The sequence below is a fragment of the Sus scrofa genome, chromosome 13 (assembly GCF_054392235.1).
Source record: "Sus scrofa isolate SSC_HxYL_T2T_F1_AM1 chromosome 13, Sscrofa_HxYL_maternal_Yorkshire_Landrace_v2.0, whole genome shotgun sequence".
Classification (NCBI taxonomy): Eukaryota; Metazoa; Chordata; class Mammalia; order Artiodactyla; family Suidae; genus Sus; species Sus scrofa.
This window is the reverse complement of record NC_139395.1, coordinates 181,288,873-181,306,854: the sequence shown is the minus strand read 5'-3', so window position 1 is coordinate 181,306,854 and position 17,982 is coordinate 181,288,873. Positions and strand designations below refer to the sequence as shown.

Below are 17,982 nucleotides of genomic sequence, written 5' to 3'. Positions count from 1 at the left end.
AATATTTTCTCAGGTCAGTCTCCCAAAGCAAGAGAAATTAGAGCAAAAATAAACCCATGGGACCTCATCAAACTGAAAAGCTTTTGCACAGCAAAGGAAACCAAAAAGAAAACAAAAAGACAACTTACAGAATGGGAGAACATAGTTTCAAATGATGCAACTGACAAGGGCTTAATCTCTAGAATATATAAACAACTTATACAACCCAACAGCAAAAAAACCAATCAATCAATGGAAAAATGGGCAAAAGACCTGAATAGATATTTCTCCAAAGAAGATATACAGATGGCCAACAAACACATGAAAAAATGCTCAACATCGCTGATTATAAGAGAAATGCAAATCAAAACTACCATGAGATACCACCTCACACCAGTCAGAATGGCCATCATTAATAAATCCACAAATAACAAGTGCTGGAGGGGCTGTGGAGAAAAGGGAACCCTCCTGCACTGCTGGTGGGAATGTCAACTGGTACAGCCACTATGGAGAACAGTTTGAAATCTATACATAGAACTTCCATATGACCCTGCAATCCCACTCTTGGGCATCTATCCGGACACAACTCTACTTAAAAGAGACACGTGCACCCGCATGTTCACTGCAGCACTATTCACAATAGCCAAGACATGGAAACAACCCAAATGTCCATCGACAGAGGATTGGATTCGGAAGAGGTGGTATATATACACAATGGAATACTACTCAGCCATAACAAACAATGACATAATGCCATTTGCAGCAACATGGATGGAACTAGAGAATCTCATCCTGAGTGAAATGAGCCAGAAAGACAAAGACAAATACCATATGATATCACTTATAACTGGAATCTAATATCCAGCACAAATGAACATCTTCACAGAAAAGAAAATCATGGACTTGGAGAAGAGACTTGTGGCTGCCTGATGGGAGGGGGAGGGAGTGGGAGGGATCGGGAGCTTGGGCTTATCAGACACAACTTAGAATAGATTTACAAGGAGATCCTGCTGAATAGCATTGAGAACTATGTCTAGATACTCATGTTGCAACAGAAGAAAGGGTGGGGGAAAAATGTAATTGTAATGTATACATGTAAGGATAACCTGACCCCCTTGCTGTACAGTGGGAAAATTAAAAAAAATTTTTAAAAAATAAAAATAAAAAAAAAATAATGGAGAGGGTGTGGAGAAAAGGGAACCTTCATACATTGTTGATGAGAATGTAAATTGGCTTCAAAAAACTAAAAGGAGAGTTGACATATGATCTAACAATCCCACTTCTGGGCTATATTTGGAGAAAACTATAATTCATAAGGGTATATGCATCCCCTATGTTCATAGCAGCACTATTTACAAGCCAAGACGTTCAAGCAACCTAAATGTTCATTGACAGATGAATGGATAAAGAAGATGTGGTACATACATACAATAGAATAATGCTCAGCCATAAGAAAGAGTGAAACACTGCCATTTGCAGTAACATGGATGGAGATTCTCATATTAAGTGAAGAAAGTCAGAAAAAGAAAGAAAAATTCCATATATCATTTACATGAGGAACCTAAAATAAGATACAAATACACAACACTGTAAATTAGCTATCCTTTAATAAATAAAAAATAAAATAAAATAAAAAAATAAACATATCTATGAAACAGAAACAGACTCACAGAAACGGATATAAAGAACAGATTTGTGGTTGCCAAGGGCAGGGGCAGAGGGAAGTATCAGGAGTTTGGAATTAGTGGATGCAAACTATATAGGATAGATAGCACAGAGAACTATATTCAATACCCTATGATAAACCATAATGGAAAGGAATATGAAAAAGTGCATATATATATATGTGTATATATATATATATATATATATATATATATATCTGAATGTCATTGCTGTCCAAAAGAAATTAAAACAATACTGTAGACACTGCAAATCAATTATACTTCAGTAAAATTTTTTAAACAACTGTTTCTAAAATAATGTGTCTGAGAAGAGAATCTTGGGCTAGTATTTGGTGTGACAGAGTGTTTGAATCTTTGTTTCTTCTCCAGTGTGGGACAGGGTCAGGGAAAATGGCATTCAATGTACAAATAGAACAATAGTTAATGATTTCATATGTAATTGTATTTTCTATGCCTCAACTGTTGAAATGGCATGTTTTGATTAACCAAAGACTGATACGAACAATGTAATGGAGTTCCCGTCATGGCTCAGCAGAAACGAATCTGACTAGCATCCATGAGGATGCAGGTTTGATCCCTGACCTTGCTCAGTGGGTTAAGGATCTGTGCTGTAGGTCACAGATGTGGTTCAGATCCTGCATTGCTGTGGCTGTGGTGTAGGCCAGCAGCTACCACTCTGACTTGACCCCTAGCCTGGGAACCTCCATATGCTGTGGGTTTGGCCCTAAAAGACAAAAAAAGAAAATAATAAAAATGCATGTAATATAGGGAAACTTTTAGTTAATAATGATGGGAAAACATATGGCCAAATATTACAGATTTTATTTTAAATAATCACATATTAATTAAGTGTAAAAGCTTTCATTTTTTTATCATAAAAATTTCTACCATAGGAGTTCCCATTGTGGCTCAGTGGCAATGAACCCAGCCAGTATCCATGAAGACAAGGGATTGATTCCTGGCCCTGTTCAGTGGGTTAAGGAGCCAGCATTGCTGTGGCTGAGGTGTAGGCTGGTAGCTGCAGATTTTATTCACCCCAACCCTGGGAACTTCTACATGCCACAGGTGCGGCCCTAAAAAAAAAAAAAAGATTTCTACCACAGATATAATTGAGGAGAGTTATTTAAAAATGTGAAGGTTGTAAGGAGTAAGAAAAACCCGAAGATAGATTTTTAATTAGGCATTCATCAGCCTTTATAATCATTACAAACTTTGAGAAAAGCTTGTGTTAGTCTTCAGAAATAAATGCTATGTCTGAACATGTGCTATACTTCAATTTTTAAAGAAAGTTTACTTTTTTTAAAAAAGAGTAAACACACTTGCTTTTCTCAAAATTTCATACTTTGTTTCATATTGAGGACTACACTGCTGAGCAAGTGATTCTTCTTATATTATTATAAGAGTTAGAAAGGCATTAGAAAAAGTATTCTGTAAAGGTGAACAATGCTGCTGTCCTTCAAGAGAACTGAGCATTACACAGGCTCATGAGAAATAATTTAAGAGAATAAAAAATCATAAGAGGTAGGTCTGGATAGGGTTTAAATCTGAGAAAGAAAAAGAGGAAATAATCTGTGAATTATATGCTGCACATAGAAATGTTCTGAAACATTTGGATTAGAAGAGATGATCGTTGGTATTTATTTTGAAGTAGAAAGCCACTGCTGGCTTTAAAAAAATGTGACCATTGACCACTATTTCATTTCTTTGCTCCTGTATAAGTGGTAAATTAAGGTACTCCATTTGAAGGAACTCAGAGTTCAGATTTTGGCATGATGTGAAGAGAAATCTTCTACACCCTTCTCTTTTATTCTCTAGACTACTACACTGCAAACTAGCTATACTTTCTGAGGCAACATTGGGTAGTCTCTTTTTAGGATGTGTAGCAAGATATTCACATAGTCATCTTGTTTTGTCTTTTTTATCTCCTACACATTAGGACACCAAAACACCGTCTGATTTGATGTCATGTACCAAGAAGTTATATAGCACAGTAAATGTTTTGTTTTTGTTCTATTTGACCTATTTTGTTAGGGTGGCATCAATTAATGTTATTAGTTCACTGGCCTGTGTCTGTATTTATGTTTGGAAAAGCAAAAGGCAACAATGAAAGAGCTGGCCTAATTCCGCAATACCCTACTTCCTGTAATATCTCCCAGATCTTCCCAATAAGCAAGTCTGAAGTATGTTCAAAGGCTTAGTTAGAAAGACTCTAGATCTCAATGGCTTCCCATTTGACTCTTAAGATATTATTATTTTGTAAGTGCTGATAAGGAAATGAGATTATTTTAAATATTGGTAAAAATTGCATAGGTGTTTATAATTCAATACAATTTCTGCCAGGCTTTCAGAAGCCCCTACTGACTTTCTAAAAGGCTATAACACACAATCTAAATAACAATGGAATAAAATGAGAACTTATTAAGGAAAGGACAGAAAATTATTGGGATAAGCAGTGGAGGGAAAGAAGAAAAAAAAAAGCAAATGATAAGGAAAGGTGCAGTTAACATATAAAAACTCAGGCCAACCTAAAAAAATAACTGCAAAATAAAACAAACAAACAAAAAATAACCAAACTATCTTTCCCCAAAAGGAACCCTTATACGCTGCTGGTAGGAATGTAAATTGGTTCAGCCACTATGGAAAACAGTACGGAAGTTCCCTTAAAAACCTAAAAATAGAACTAGCATATGATCCACCAATTCCACTCTTGGGTATATATCTGGAAAAAAAACCTAAAAACTCCAATTTGAAATGGTACTTGCACCCCAATGTTCATAGTAGTACTATTTACAATAGCCAAAATATGGAAGCAATCCAAGTGCCCATCAACAGACGATTGGCTTAAGAAGATATGGCATACACAAACACACACACAATGGAATATTACTCAGCCACAGAAAGAATGAAATGTTGTCATTTGCGACAACATGGATGGACCTAGACAATATTATGCTTAGTGAAGTAAGCCAGACAAAAACAAATACTATATGATATCACTTAAATGTGGAATCTAAAAAATAATACAGTGGAGTTCCTGTTGTGGCGCGATGGTTAACGAATCTGACTAGGAACCACGAGGTTGTGGGTTCGATCCCTGCCCTTGCTCAGTGGGTTAAGGATCTGGTGTTGCCGTGAGCTGTGGTGTAGGTCACAGACGTGGCTTGGATCCCACATTGCTGTGGCTCTGGTGTAGGCTGGTGGCTACAGCTCTGATTCAACCCCTAGCCTGGGAACCTCCACATGCCGTGGGAGTAGCCCAAGAAATGGCAAAAAGACAAAAAATAATAATAATACAAATGTATCTACATACAAAACGGAAATAGACTCACAGATACAGAAAACAATCTTATGGTTACCACAGGGGAAAGGGAATTGGGGAGAAATAAGTTGGGGCATGATATAAACTACTATTCATAAAATAGATAAGTAACAAGGATTTACTGTATAGTACAGGGAGTTGTACCCAAACCTTGTAATAACCTATAATGTAATATAATCTTTTAAAAAAGCCCAAATCAGCATGCTGTACACCTAAAACTAGCATAATATTGTACATCAACTATACATCAATTAAAAAATAACAATCACTAAAAAAAAGAAAGAAGGAAGGAAAGAAACTGACTTTTCTCTTGCATCATAATGAGAAAAAAAAACAACAACAACAACACAAAACATTTTTGTTCTACAAGATGAAGCACTGTGGAACCTGTGCCACACGACAACCTCCGTCCTCCCAACCCAGCAAATCCATATGTTGAAACAGCAGTCTCCAGTGTGGCCTTATTTGGCAATAGGGCCTCTAAGGAAATATTAAGGGTGAATGAGGTCATAAGGGTGGGGCCCTGATGCTATAGGATTAGTGTCCTTAGAAGAAGAGATACTAGAGACCTTGCTCTCTCTCTCCCTGCATGTATGAACTGAAGAAAAGTCATGTGAGGACATAGCAAGAAAGCAAGATCTGCAAGCCAGAAAGAGAACCATGGCTAGAAACTGAACTGGCCAGAACCTTGACCTTGGACATTCCAGCCTCCAGAACTATAAGAAAATAAATTTCTCTGGTTTAAGCCATGTAGCCTGTGATACTTTGTTCCAGCAGTCAAAGCAGACTAATACATAAGGTAAAAAGATTACCGACTATTTCTAGCTGCTCTTTAAAAGCATAGAAAATGGTGATTATGGGAGTTTCTGCTGTGGCACAGTGGGTTAATGATCCAGCTTGTCTCTGTGGAGTTACTGATTCAATCTCCCGGCCAGGGTGCAGTGTGTTAAGGATCCGGCATTGCCACTGTGGAGTAAGGTCAGTTCCTGGCTGGGGAACTTCCATATGCCACAGGTGTGGCTGACAAAGCAAAAAAGACAGAAGAAGTGGTGATTGGAGTTCCCGTCGTGGCGCAGTGGTTAACGAATCCGACTAGGAACCATGAGGTTGCGGGTTTGGTCCCTGCCCTTGCTCAGTGGGTTAACGATCCGGCGTTGCTGTGAGCTGTGGTGTAGGTTGCAGACACGGCTCGGATCCCACGTTGCTGTGGCTCTGGCGTAGGCCGGTGGCTACAGCTCGGATTAGACCCCTAGCCTGGGAACCTCCATATGCCGCAGGAGCAGCCCAAGAAATGGCAAAAAGGCAAAAAACAAACCAAAAAAAAACAAACCAAAAAAAAAAAAAAAAAAAAAAGAAGTGGTGATTATGGTTAATGATGTCAGACTCAAGGAGCTTTTATCTGTTCTCTCTCTGAGATTGCATAAAAATGATAAGATAATTTTCTTTCTCTTTAAAAAAAAAAAAGAACAACTTACAATAGTTGTTGAGAGAATGGAAAGGTTATTGTTAAGTTATTCCAACAAATTCTCCAAGCTGGAAGGAAAACTAATGAAAACCTGTTGATGAATAAAACAAAGGGAGAAAGACTTGATCAAAAATATGAGATACAGATACAAGGGAAGTAAGAACCTTTTTGCCCTTTGGAAATAAGAAGTCTCAGAAAGACTATAACACAGCATTCATTAGTGGAGAAGGGCAACCAGAAGCAGGGGGATTAATTTGAAAGTCCAGCAATGACACACAGTACTCGTTTCCGAATACAACCCAAAGTACATGCAGCAGTACACTCATAGTGAGCCCAATAAACATATCACATAAACGAATCAACAATGAGTGTATACAGAGCTATCTGGTAACTCTCCCATTTAGAAGAAAGACTAGTAGAAAACCAGACTGATACATAAAATAGCAGAAGAAACCCACACAAGTCACCTAAAACCAACCCAGTACCGTTGCTTCAATATGAAGAGGCAACCAAGAGTCATCAGAAATAGAGAGGAAAAAATTAGCAACTACCAACAGCATGAAAAAGAAAACAAACAAAAGAAAAAAAAAAAAACAGGTAATTCAGAGAACTTTAAAAAACATTTTAAGCCTAATGAATATTTTCACAGTGATTTAAGAAAAAAAATGCATCCATGAAAGAAATGGATGAAAGTAAAATCAAAGTTTAAAAGTACTTTGGGAGTCCCTGTAATGAATTCGACTAATATCCATGAGGTTACAGGTTCCATCAGTAGTAATGAATACAGCTCAACAGTAATGAATTCGACTAGTATCCATGAGGTTGCAGGTTCCATCCCTGGCCTCGCTCAGTGCATTAATGATCTGGCGTTGCCATGAGCCGTGGCAGACATGGCTCGGATCTGGCGTTGCTGTGGCTGTGGCATAGGCTGGCAGCTGCAGCTCCAATTTGACCCCTAGCCTGGGAACTTCCATACGCCACAGGTGTGGCCCTGCCTAAAAGAAAGAAAAAAAAAATACTTCAAGAAATTTACAATATGATTTTTACTTAAAAAAAGGTTGAATAAAAAATTAAATCTCTTGGACTATAGAGCAAATTTCAGAAACAAGAAATATGTGAGTCAAAGTCACAAAGGATCAATTCTAGAGGAGTTCTGGAAAGAAAAAACAGAGGATATTGATGAAGAAAATTATCATATAAGGACAGGTAGAACATTTTCCAGAGCTGATGAAAATTACTAGTCTTCATATAAACAGGGCCTACTCAAGTAAGAATAGGCATCAGATTAATTATCCAACTCCATTCAGAATAGGAAAGCAACTGGAGTTTCTCTCCCTCCTTCCATTGAGAGAAGAGGCAGTCATTTTAGTCTTAAAGATAAAACTTGAAAACTGCTCCCTATAGATAGGGTGATGTTGCTTGGGAAGAATGCACGTATGGAACTGGGATGACAAGAAGATGAGAACTTCCACTCAGGGAGTTCCTGTTGTGGCTCAGCAGTAACGAACCCGACTAGTATCCATGAGGACGCAGGTTCAATCCCTGACCTTGCTCAGTGAGTTAGAGATTACACCTTGCTGTGGCTGTGGTGTAGGCAGAGAACTGCAGCTCATATTTGCCCCCTAGCCTGGGAACATCCATATGCCACACATTCACAAAAAAAGGCTAGAAGAGAAAAAAAAAAAAACAAAAACTTCCACTCACTCTAAACCTCATCCCAGTTACACTGTGAAAGAATGTTAACAGGGCAGCTAGAAAGTGTTATTTTAAGAGTTCCCGTCGTCGAGCAGCAGAAACGCATCCGACTTGCAGCCATGAAGTTGCAGGTTCCATCCCTGACCTCACTTAGTGCCCTGAGCTGTGGTGTAAGGCACAGAAGCAGCTCAGATCCCACGTTGCTGTGGTGTAGGTCAGTGGCTACTGCTCCAATTCAACCCCTAATCCTAGGAACCTCCATATGCCATGGGTGCGGCCCTAAAAAGCCAAAAAAAAAAAAAAAAGTGTTATTTTCAAAGAGTAACACCCTCACTCCTTACCTGGACAATTGCCCTTGCCCAATTCCCACACAGGTCCCTAAAGAGAAACTTGCCCACTTACAGAGGACTGATAACAGCTTTCCCAAAAGTGAATGTCCTGTTAGAGAAACTCTAAGCCAATTATCTAGACAATCTAATCAACTTCAAAAAATATGAAGTAACACCAGATATTTGTATAAAATTAACAGCATGAAAGAGAAGGGCAGAAGTTCTTATTGTGGCTCAACCATAACAAACCCGACTAGTATAGATGAGGATGTGGGTTCTTTCCCTGGCCTCCCTCAAGTGGGTTAAGGATCCGGTGTTGCTGTGGGCTCTGATGTAGGTTGAAGTGAAGACTTGGCTTGGATCTGGCATTGCTGTGGTGTAGACTGGCAGCTACAGCTCTGATTGAATCCCTAGCCTGGGAACTTCCATATGCTGCAGGTGCCCTACAAAGAAAAAAAAAGAAAAAAAAAAAAAAAGAGGTAATTGAAAGCACAGAAAATATCTTTCAAAATTCTTTTTTTTGGCCACATCTGCAGCATGCAGAAGTTCCTAGGCCAGGGTTCAAACTGGCACCACAGCAGTGGCAACGCTGGATCCTTAACCAATAGGCTACCAAGGAATTCCCTCTTTGAAGACTCTTTAATTAATATCCTAAATAAATTGATAGGATCTGGCATCCATAAAACGAAAGTATGTTATGAAAAAGGAGAAGCAGAGAACTAAATTTGATTTTGAAATGAAAAGTTAATGGATGAACAGAAAAACAGAATGGACTACTCCCCATACCCCACAAAAGTAAGCCCCTTTTTATTCCTATTGCATTGACAAACATTTTAAAAGAAGTTAATATCCAATGTTGGCAAAGATGAGAGGAATTAGACATTCTTTAAATCTACTTATAAAAGCAGATTTCCAGGGTAAATCTATCAACATGTATCTAAAACCTGCAAAATAAGTGCACCCTTATTAATTAATTGTTAGACATTCAGCTAACAATTCTACTTCTTGGAAATTAAACTGAGAAAATGAACATGGATATATGCAATGAAATATATATGAATATGTTCATCACAATATTGATGATATAAGTAAAACCCTGGAAATAACTTAACATCCATAAATATGGTTCTGGTAAATATCTTATGGTGAACATACATAAAGGAAAATAATTAATCTATTTTAAAGTGTCGCATAGATTTTAATTTATTGATTTTAAAACAATCATCATATTTTTAGGTGAAATGTCAAGTCACAAATAATATGTAGAGGAAAATTGCATTCTTGCACTTTTATATTTTATTTTCTAAGAATGTATATATACAGACAAAAGGGCTTAGAAGAATATAAAGCAAAATGTTACATTGCTCTCTCACTAATTAAACTTAAAAGGCATTTTTTAAGCACATATGTATCTGTATTTAAAAATTAGATTATAGTAAGCATAGATTACTTGAATGATTTTAAATTTTAGGGTGATACTAAGCTTAAGCTAATAGTTTAAGCTGGAGAAAGACATCCAATAAGGCCAGAAGTTCATAATGGAACTCCAGGAAACTCTAACATTTAAGGAAAAGCAAAAGCATCAAAAAAAAAAAAAAAAAAAAGAAGCAGAATTAGTAACATGTAAATAGAGAAAGAAAGAAAATTTAAATTTTTTTTTCTTTTTTGGTGGCACACAGCATATGGAAGCTCCTAGCCTAGCCAGGGATCCAAGCCACAGATGTGACCTATGCCACAGCTGTGGCAATGCCAGATCCTTAACTCACTGCACCACAACGGGAATTGTGAAGATAATGTTTATAGACATAAAAGGAGGTCAATTTTAAAAGGATAATTTTCAACAGTGTCAAATGTTGCAATGTTGATAACAACAATTACTATTATTTAAAATGAGAGTTTAAAATGTACACAGTTGGTTTAACAATAGGATCACCATTAATATTCTCAGTCACCAATTCCAGTGGGAGGGAGAGAAGAAAGGAAATGAAGATCTCCAGAATATAAACTCTTTCTCCAAGATCAAATGGGCATAGGAAGAGGAGTGAGTAACAACTTTAGATACAGGCAGAGTAAATGTAACATTTTCCTTAAATTGAGAAGGTGCTTCACAGAATAGCTGTGAAATTCAATAAGAAAATGCCAAACGTTATTTTGAAAGATATATAAGGGAAATATATTAAAGGAAGAACAGAATGGTTCAAGCTCTAAGTGTGCAGAGGAATCACCTGATAGTCTTATTAAAATGCATATTTTGAGTTAGTAGGACTGAAGTGGAGCCAGAAATACTTCATTTTAATAAACTCCACAGTAATGCTGCTGCTGCTTGTCCATGGACTTACATGCAAAGCAAAGCTATAGACAATGTTTTAGGGATTTTACTTTCTAAATATAAATCCATTTTTTTGAGGCAATTTCTAAAACAGTAACAGTTCTCACCATAGGAATAATTTCAATATCAACAGTTATAATATTTTTTCACCCTGCCCCATCATTAGTCAACTCAATGTCTTTATACTAAGCCTTCAGGTGGTTTGTTAGTAGGCTTAGTTAATTATGCCCTCTCTATATCGAAAATTTTATTCAGATATTTAAAACAACCTCATACTATGTAATATATATCACCAAAGGTTAAATAGACAAGTATTTGTGCTTCTCTTAGAGTTAGAAACAATCCTGACCTTAGAGTAAGACTGTTTGTAACAGAGACGATGCTGACCAAATATTCCCCATGCTTCCTTGGGTTGGGTCTATTTAAACTATAATCCGGGAGTTCCCGTCGTGGTGCAGTGGTTAACGAATCCGACTAGGAACCATGAGGTTGCGGGTTCAATCCCTGCCCTTGCTCAGTGGGTTAAGGATCCGGCCTTGCCGTGAGCTGTGGCGTAGGTTGCAGACGCGGCTCAGATCTCGCATTGCTGTGGCCCTGGCGTAGGCTGGCGGCTACGTCTCTGATTCGACCCCTAGCCTGGGAACCTCCATATGCCGAGGGAGCGGCCCAAAGAAATAGCAAAAAGCCAAAAATAAAATAAAAATAAAAAATAAATAAACTATAATCCGATGTGAGTTTTGTCATTTGCATACTAAAGCACTTAAGAACAAGTACACCTCCTCAATTGCTTTTCTCTCTTGAAGGGACATTGGAGGCTGTGTGTTCCAGATGGTACAACTGAAGATGTAAGATATTTACACAAACTACACTGGACTTTACATGATTAAAAAAACAGACTTTCATTTTGCTAAACCACTAAGATTTGGTGATTTGGAGATTAATTTCAAGATTTGTGGATTAAAGTGTTATCACTCCACAATGTATCTTATCCTAACTAATAAAAGATTATGAAAAGTTAAATTAATACTTAGAGCATAATGTGCTAATTTGCTCCTTCATTAATTCTAAAAATAAGAGGGTTCTAGAGAAAGCAAAAACTCACATAGATAAGACAGAGAACTTCAGTTTATTCCCTGAATAACACAACCAATAAAGCAAAAGAAAAAGAGCCCCCAAATATTTAAATATTAGAGAATAGCAAATAAATAAAACAACAATTTTCTAACTTATCCTTTAATACAAATGCAGAAATAAAAATCCTAGAAAGGTTTATCACATGCCAATCTATGATAGTAAAAAAAAAGGAAAATAAAATCTTATAAAGTATCCTAAAATCTGGGAAGCTTTGGACAGATCACATGGGATGGTTGGGGAAGACAATAAAGAGAAAGAGTCTTCTAAGCAGGAGAACTAGCAGGTGAAAAGACCACAAGGAAGAGGGGACACAGAATGATCCTTTTGGAGTAGAGCAGCAGGGAAACTCATTTGAAGAGCAGAATCTGGAAGCCTCCAGATCAGGGGTCTTGTACTCCATGTTCAGTCCTCAGAAATAGAAGTAAGAAACAAAACTAGCAGCAGCAGATGCCTCCTGTTGATCATTTAGAAACAGACTGTCATGTTGAGAAGAAAACCCCGTGGTGGGAAGGGTGGGTGCCCTCACAAGCTGATAGCCAGTCTTACAGCTGCCAGAAACTGAGTTCTACTAATAATCTGTAAGCTTGGAAGAGGATTCCAATCTTCATTCCTTTTGATTTTATCCATAAGACTCCTGAGCAGCATCCTAAACTTGAACCTGGACTTCTGACTTATGAAACTATGCAAAAATAAATTATGTTGTTTTAAGATGCTAAGTTTGTGGTAATCTGTTACACAACAATAAAAAACTAATACCAAAAGGCATATAAAGTTTTGAATCAGGCTGAATGTATTAATATTGTTCATTTCATTCTATGTACTAGCTAGGGACACTAGCTTCAGTTCTGACTGCTGACATGGTTAGCTAATGCCATCCCAGACAAAACCTTGGCACACACTGAACAACACTGAAAAGCCAGACATTCCTTGGCATAATATAAGGGAATGAATATACAAAGACTAGGAGACAGGCATTCTGCCTTGAATGGTTCACGTGGTCCCTACCTATTCAGCTCCTCACGTATCCATCCCACTCCCTAATATAGAAGAAAAGAACATATTTTCATGAATATTATAAAAACAGATTATGGAGGAATTTTTAAAAAGCATTTTACCAGCTGTTATCCCTAGATCAGAAATCCTGCTGGGAGGTACTGCAACGAAATGGGCTCCCAAATTTCAGGTGGGATGGGAGAAACCAGGGTGAGTGAGCTTAGGTAGTGACCTGAATCAAAGTCATTGATCAAATCTTGGAGAAAGGATTAACAGCCAAAGATCTCCCAAGAATGAGATGGAAAGACAACCCACAAAATTCTTCATGGAGTTTACCAGTCCAAAACTCTCTGGATTAGCAAATAGAGACTGTTGAGTCACAATACAAAGAAACCACCACCTTGTCTTAATTACCAATACAGAACCTCTTGAATGAAGCAGAGGAGAGATACCCTTGAAGCAGTATCTATAAACTTTTCTCCTACCTTTCAAAAACACAAAATAAATGCACTGGGTAACTGTACTAAGGAAAAAAATTCCCCCAAATTTAGTTATTATTAGATACTGGCATTTGAGAAAGCAAAACACCTAAGATCCAAGGTATGCTGTTCACAACTGAAGTTTCTGAATCTCAGTTGACGGAGGGAATTCTGTCCTGAAACTATCTAACTAGAGGCCCAGTCAGCCTCAATCTTCAATCTGTGAGAGGCCTGAGAACACAACTATTTTCAGCAACAATTTGGTCATGTTGGAATATTCCTGCCCTGGTAACAGATAAGTTGTTATCCTGGATGGCTGTCACTAAGACAGTAGAATAAATTTTGATGAATCTCTTATTTTTGAGGCATATTCCCTTTTTAATCTTTTTACGATATGAGCCCCAAAGCTGCCAAATGTAGGAGGGAACCAGAATAAGAGAATGCCCTTTAGCTAGTTCAAAGTTCATTTCAAGCAGTCTTTCCTGTAGCTGAGCCAATTCATCAGATCCAATCAGGCTCAAATAGTCCATAGAATGCCAGGGTACTCTTGAGAGACTGTAGCAAGTCCCAGAAGAACTTCAGTAGAGACGTCTATGAATTGGGACAAAGTCACATTTCTTTTTTCCCTTTGAAACTATTTTCCCTTTGAGAAACTTGTTCCTGGTGCCCTTTTGGACTTCTGTGGTATAAAGATCTGACACAGGAGACTCTGTGATTTGAACAGCTCATCATGAATGAGATACTACGTTTCTCATCTAGCCATAAATTTAGTTATGACAGGAGTTCAGTTGTGGAATATTCAAATGATATGAATGGGATGAGCTTAAGCACTGCTAAGTGGCCTATGCAGATTGCTCACTCTCCTGACTTCTTTCCCTCCCTCCAGCTCCCTTTATGCACTCATAAAGAAAAGTCCATGATCAAGAATGAAAATGAAAAGATGCTTTGGTGTGATGTACCACCGTGAGCCAGAGGTAGACCTGCTATAAATCTAAAGGCAGAAATGGACTAACAAACACAGCATCTCTCAAGGGTGATGCTGAAGAGCATAGGAGAAACAAACTCTTAAGATGGGCAGACAGATAAACCTTATTTTTCACATTGTTTAGAATGAGAAATTATCTGATATCAGGATCTCAATGGTTACAAATGGTCTGTCCATTTGTTTAGAGATCTGTAAAGAGTTAGATCTAAGGCTCAGAAACAAGGAATTTTGGGCAAGAATTGCCTCAGAGCTGAGAATATTTGTGTTCCAAGCTAATTTCACAGGATAGTCCCATACCAGAGAGGTTCCTAATTATAAGAGAGGACAGAATGGCCCACTTAATGACTGTCAGCTGTGTTTCTTTTCAAGTAATCTAGTGCAAGGGCCATAAACTCAAAAATCTACACGTGTCAAACAGGTACCATAAACAAGGGAAGAGAATTTGCTGATAGAAAATGAGGGATCCTTGGATTTATGGCAAACTGGAGAGAGTATATTCTAGCTAAAGAAGGTAGCCATGAATCAGCTCTAGCTGAATCTTGCTATGTTGGAATGTGGGCCCCAGTATTACAAGATCTTCTTTTGTTTTTCAAAAGAGGTCATGAGGAGTTTCTGTTGTCGCTCTGCAGTTAATAAACCTGACTAGAATCCATGAGGATGCAGGTTCAATCCCTGGCCTCACTCAGTGGGTTAAGAATCCCAAGTTGCCATGAGCTGTGGTGTAGACCACAGATGCAGCTCGGATCTTGCATTGCTGTGGCTGTGGTATAGGTGGTATAGGTTGGCAGCTGCAGCTCCAATTTGACCCCTCGCCTAGGAACTTCCATATGCTGCAAGTGCAGTCCTTAAAACTAAAAAGTAAAAAAAAAAAAAAAAAAAAAAAAAAAAAAAAAAAGTCATGAAACCAAAACTTTAGATGAAATTTTCTGATTTTTAAATCACCATGAGAACCAACACACAAGTCTGTGGGTACATATGGACTTCAGGCTGTGGCTTTGTGTTACTTGGTCTAGTATCTATTCAATACTCATAAAATAGCAGTCATGTATTATGGCAAGGATGCAGGCTACATGTAGACTCAACTACACAACTTTCCCTCACAGAGACCACTGCACACTTGCTACTAAGAAAAAAAGCAAAACACCAAATTTATTAACAGAACTTCCATTCATTCAACTGTTGGAGGTTGGACAGACTACAAAATCCAACCAGTTACCTGGTGAATGGCTGACTACTTAGGGCACTTTTTTCATGAAAGAGCAGCGATTTGTACTTATAGGTTAGAGATATTTAATAAGGAAATAAATCAATGGGGTGATTATCATGGTTTTCATTGGTCTCTGTATTATGATACCTGGAAAGAGCTAGCCTTATGAAATTCCGAACTAATTATTCAGGGCTCAGGTATGGCCTTTTGAGACACACTATCTTTGAAAATGTGATTTTTTTGAAAAAGTGCTACATGCTCTGAATTATCTTATATGGTGCTCTTTTTCCTAAAACCAAAATGCATAGGTCAGGAATGAAGGCAGAAAAGGAAGAAGTACTTGTTATGATTTTATAGTGACTGACTTTTTAATTCAATTAAACTACAATATCTTTAAAAATAAAGGCCTTATAGGGCCAACTATTCTTTTTTTTTTTTTTTTTGGCCACGCCTATGGCATGTGGAAGGTCTTGGGCCAGGGATTAAAACTGGTGCCAGATCTTTAACTGGTTGCACCAGAGAACTCTAGCCACAACTTTTCTTTATATGATGTATTTGTAGAATTAATTTAGCCACTGTATCAGTGTTTGTTTACCAGTATACATGACAAGTATATTTCTCCATCTACATGGTTTGATTATCTGTGTATAATATACATACACACATTTTTAATTCTGCCTAGGTTCAGTGAAAATGTAACAATCTCTACAAAAAGAAAGGGTTTAGCAAACTCCTGTGATGACAAGCAGTAAGTGTGGCAAGCCATTTTTGCCTTTTTCTCCTCTCCAAAACACTGGTTATCAGACAAATACTTAATTGTCCTAATGAACTACATAGATAATGAGTTAGTGTATGTGCTTAATGATATAGGTTTGAATGTTGAAGTTCTGCTATTGTAGGTCTTTACTAATAAAGATCAACATATAGGCTTAATGACAGAGGTTTGAATGTTGAACTTCTGCTATTGTAGGTCTTTATTAAAAGATCAACAAATGTTTTAGCCTTTAAATTAGAATTTTAAAATACTTCATTCATCCTGATCTGTAACTAGTAAAAACCAGTGGGATATTAGTAAATACCTATTTAATTGCCCTGAAATTATCATCTTTGAAAAGCTTACATCGGAGCTTTAAGCAACTTAAAAGTTATGGTTTAATTCGGAGTTTATCTCTCCCATGCCATTTCCTGAGAATAAAACATAACACAAGTTAGCATTTTTGAACACTGAATAGGCTTAAACTTTAGAGAACAAACTGACAACTAAGATGTGCTAAATGCCTTAATATCCCTATGTATTTTTTAGAGACCTGCCTTGAATCCAGGCATGGGAACATAAAGAATAGGAAACACAAAGATAAAGTTCAAAGAACTCATGCAAAGACCTCAGCAGTAGCACTCGGTGTCAAAAATCCCCAGTACAAAATGATCTAAGAACTACAATATTTAACAATCCTTTTGATTTCAAGGTTAAAATATGACATCTCCCTACTGCTCTGCAAACCCGCAGTCATCTCAAAACAATTAGTTTGTCAATGCTGAGATAAGCAAACCAAGCTCAAAGTTCAGAAATTGCAATAGGGAGGTAGGTTGCAGCAGGGGGTGCTGGTTGAGGACAGGAGCTTGTGCAAAGGGAAGACAGTGCGTTAGCTTTTCCTCCCGCGTTTTATACTATAACGCGCCCATCTTTCTCCTCTGAGAACTTCAGCTGTTTGTGGCAAATGGGTAGGCGTCCTAATTCTTTCATTGATATTTAGTGTCACTCTAGTTCTAGAATCTGTCCTGTAGGCAACCCCTGATTCCCAGAGCAGGGTAAATATCAACTCTGTCCCACCATTACACTGCCCACTAGATCCACGGCTGATGGAAGCAGCCGAGTGATTGCTGGACTTACTGGCAACTTTCTAGGAGGCTGAAGCCCTGGAAAAGAAAATCCTCCCTACAGGGCTCGTTCAGTTGGCACAACTGAGGAAAGAAGAAAAGACCCTATTGATTACTCACAGTTCGCCTCCAAGACGGGAAGCGCTAGGGCGAGGCACGCCAGCAGCGCCCCGCAGCGCCCACCCAGGACCCTCATGGCGAAGCGGGCGGAGGCGCGGGCGGCAACAGTGGCGGGTTTCTGTGGGGACCCTTGCGGTCGGCGCGCCCGGTAGCTGCGACCCGGGCGCCGCTCTCTGAAGACTGCGGCGCAGCGGCGCCTGCGAGCTTACGAGCCCGCGGAGCTGCCGAGCCGAGGGCGGAGGGGACCGCCCGCTCCCAGCTCCCAGCTCCCAGCCCCCAGCCCGACGTGGGAAGTGATAACAAGGACTTTTCCAGGAAGCTTTTCTTTTCAGAGCTGGGGGCAGGGCTCAGGGAGAGTGCTGGAGGCCTAGTAAACACTGTCCAG

The 17,982-nt window shown here is 38.4% G+C and overlaps 1 protein-coding gene across 1 annotated transcript in view; it reads right to left on the bottom strand.

Moving 5' to 3' along the window:
• PROS1 (protein S) overlaps window positions 1–17,781 on the bottom strand; it is an 80,672-nt gene extending 62,891 nt beyond the window's left edge. The window contains exon 1 of the mRNA XM_021070736.2: window positions 17,598–17,781. Within this exon, the coding sequence (XP_020926395.1) occupies window positions 17,598–17,673 (76 nt within the window). The 5' untranslated portion in view covers window positions 17,674–17,781. The remainder of the gene's footprint in view (window positions 1–17,597) is intronic.
• Window positions 17,782–17,982: the final 201 nt, after the last annotated feature.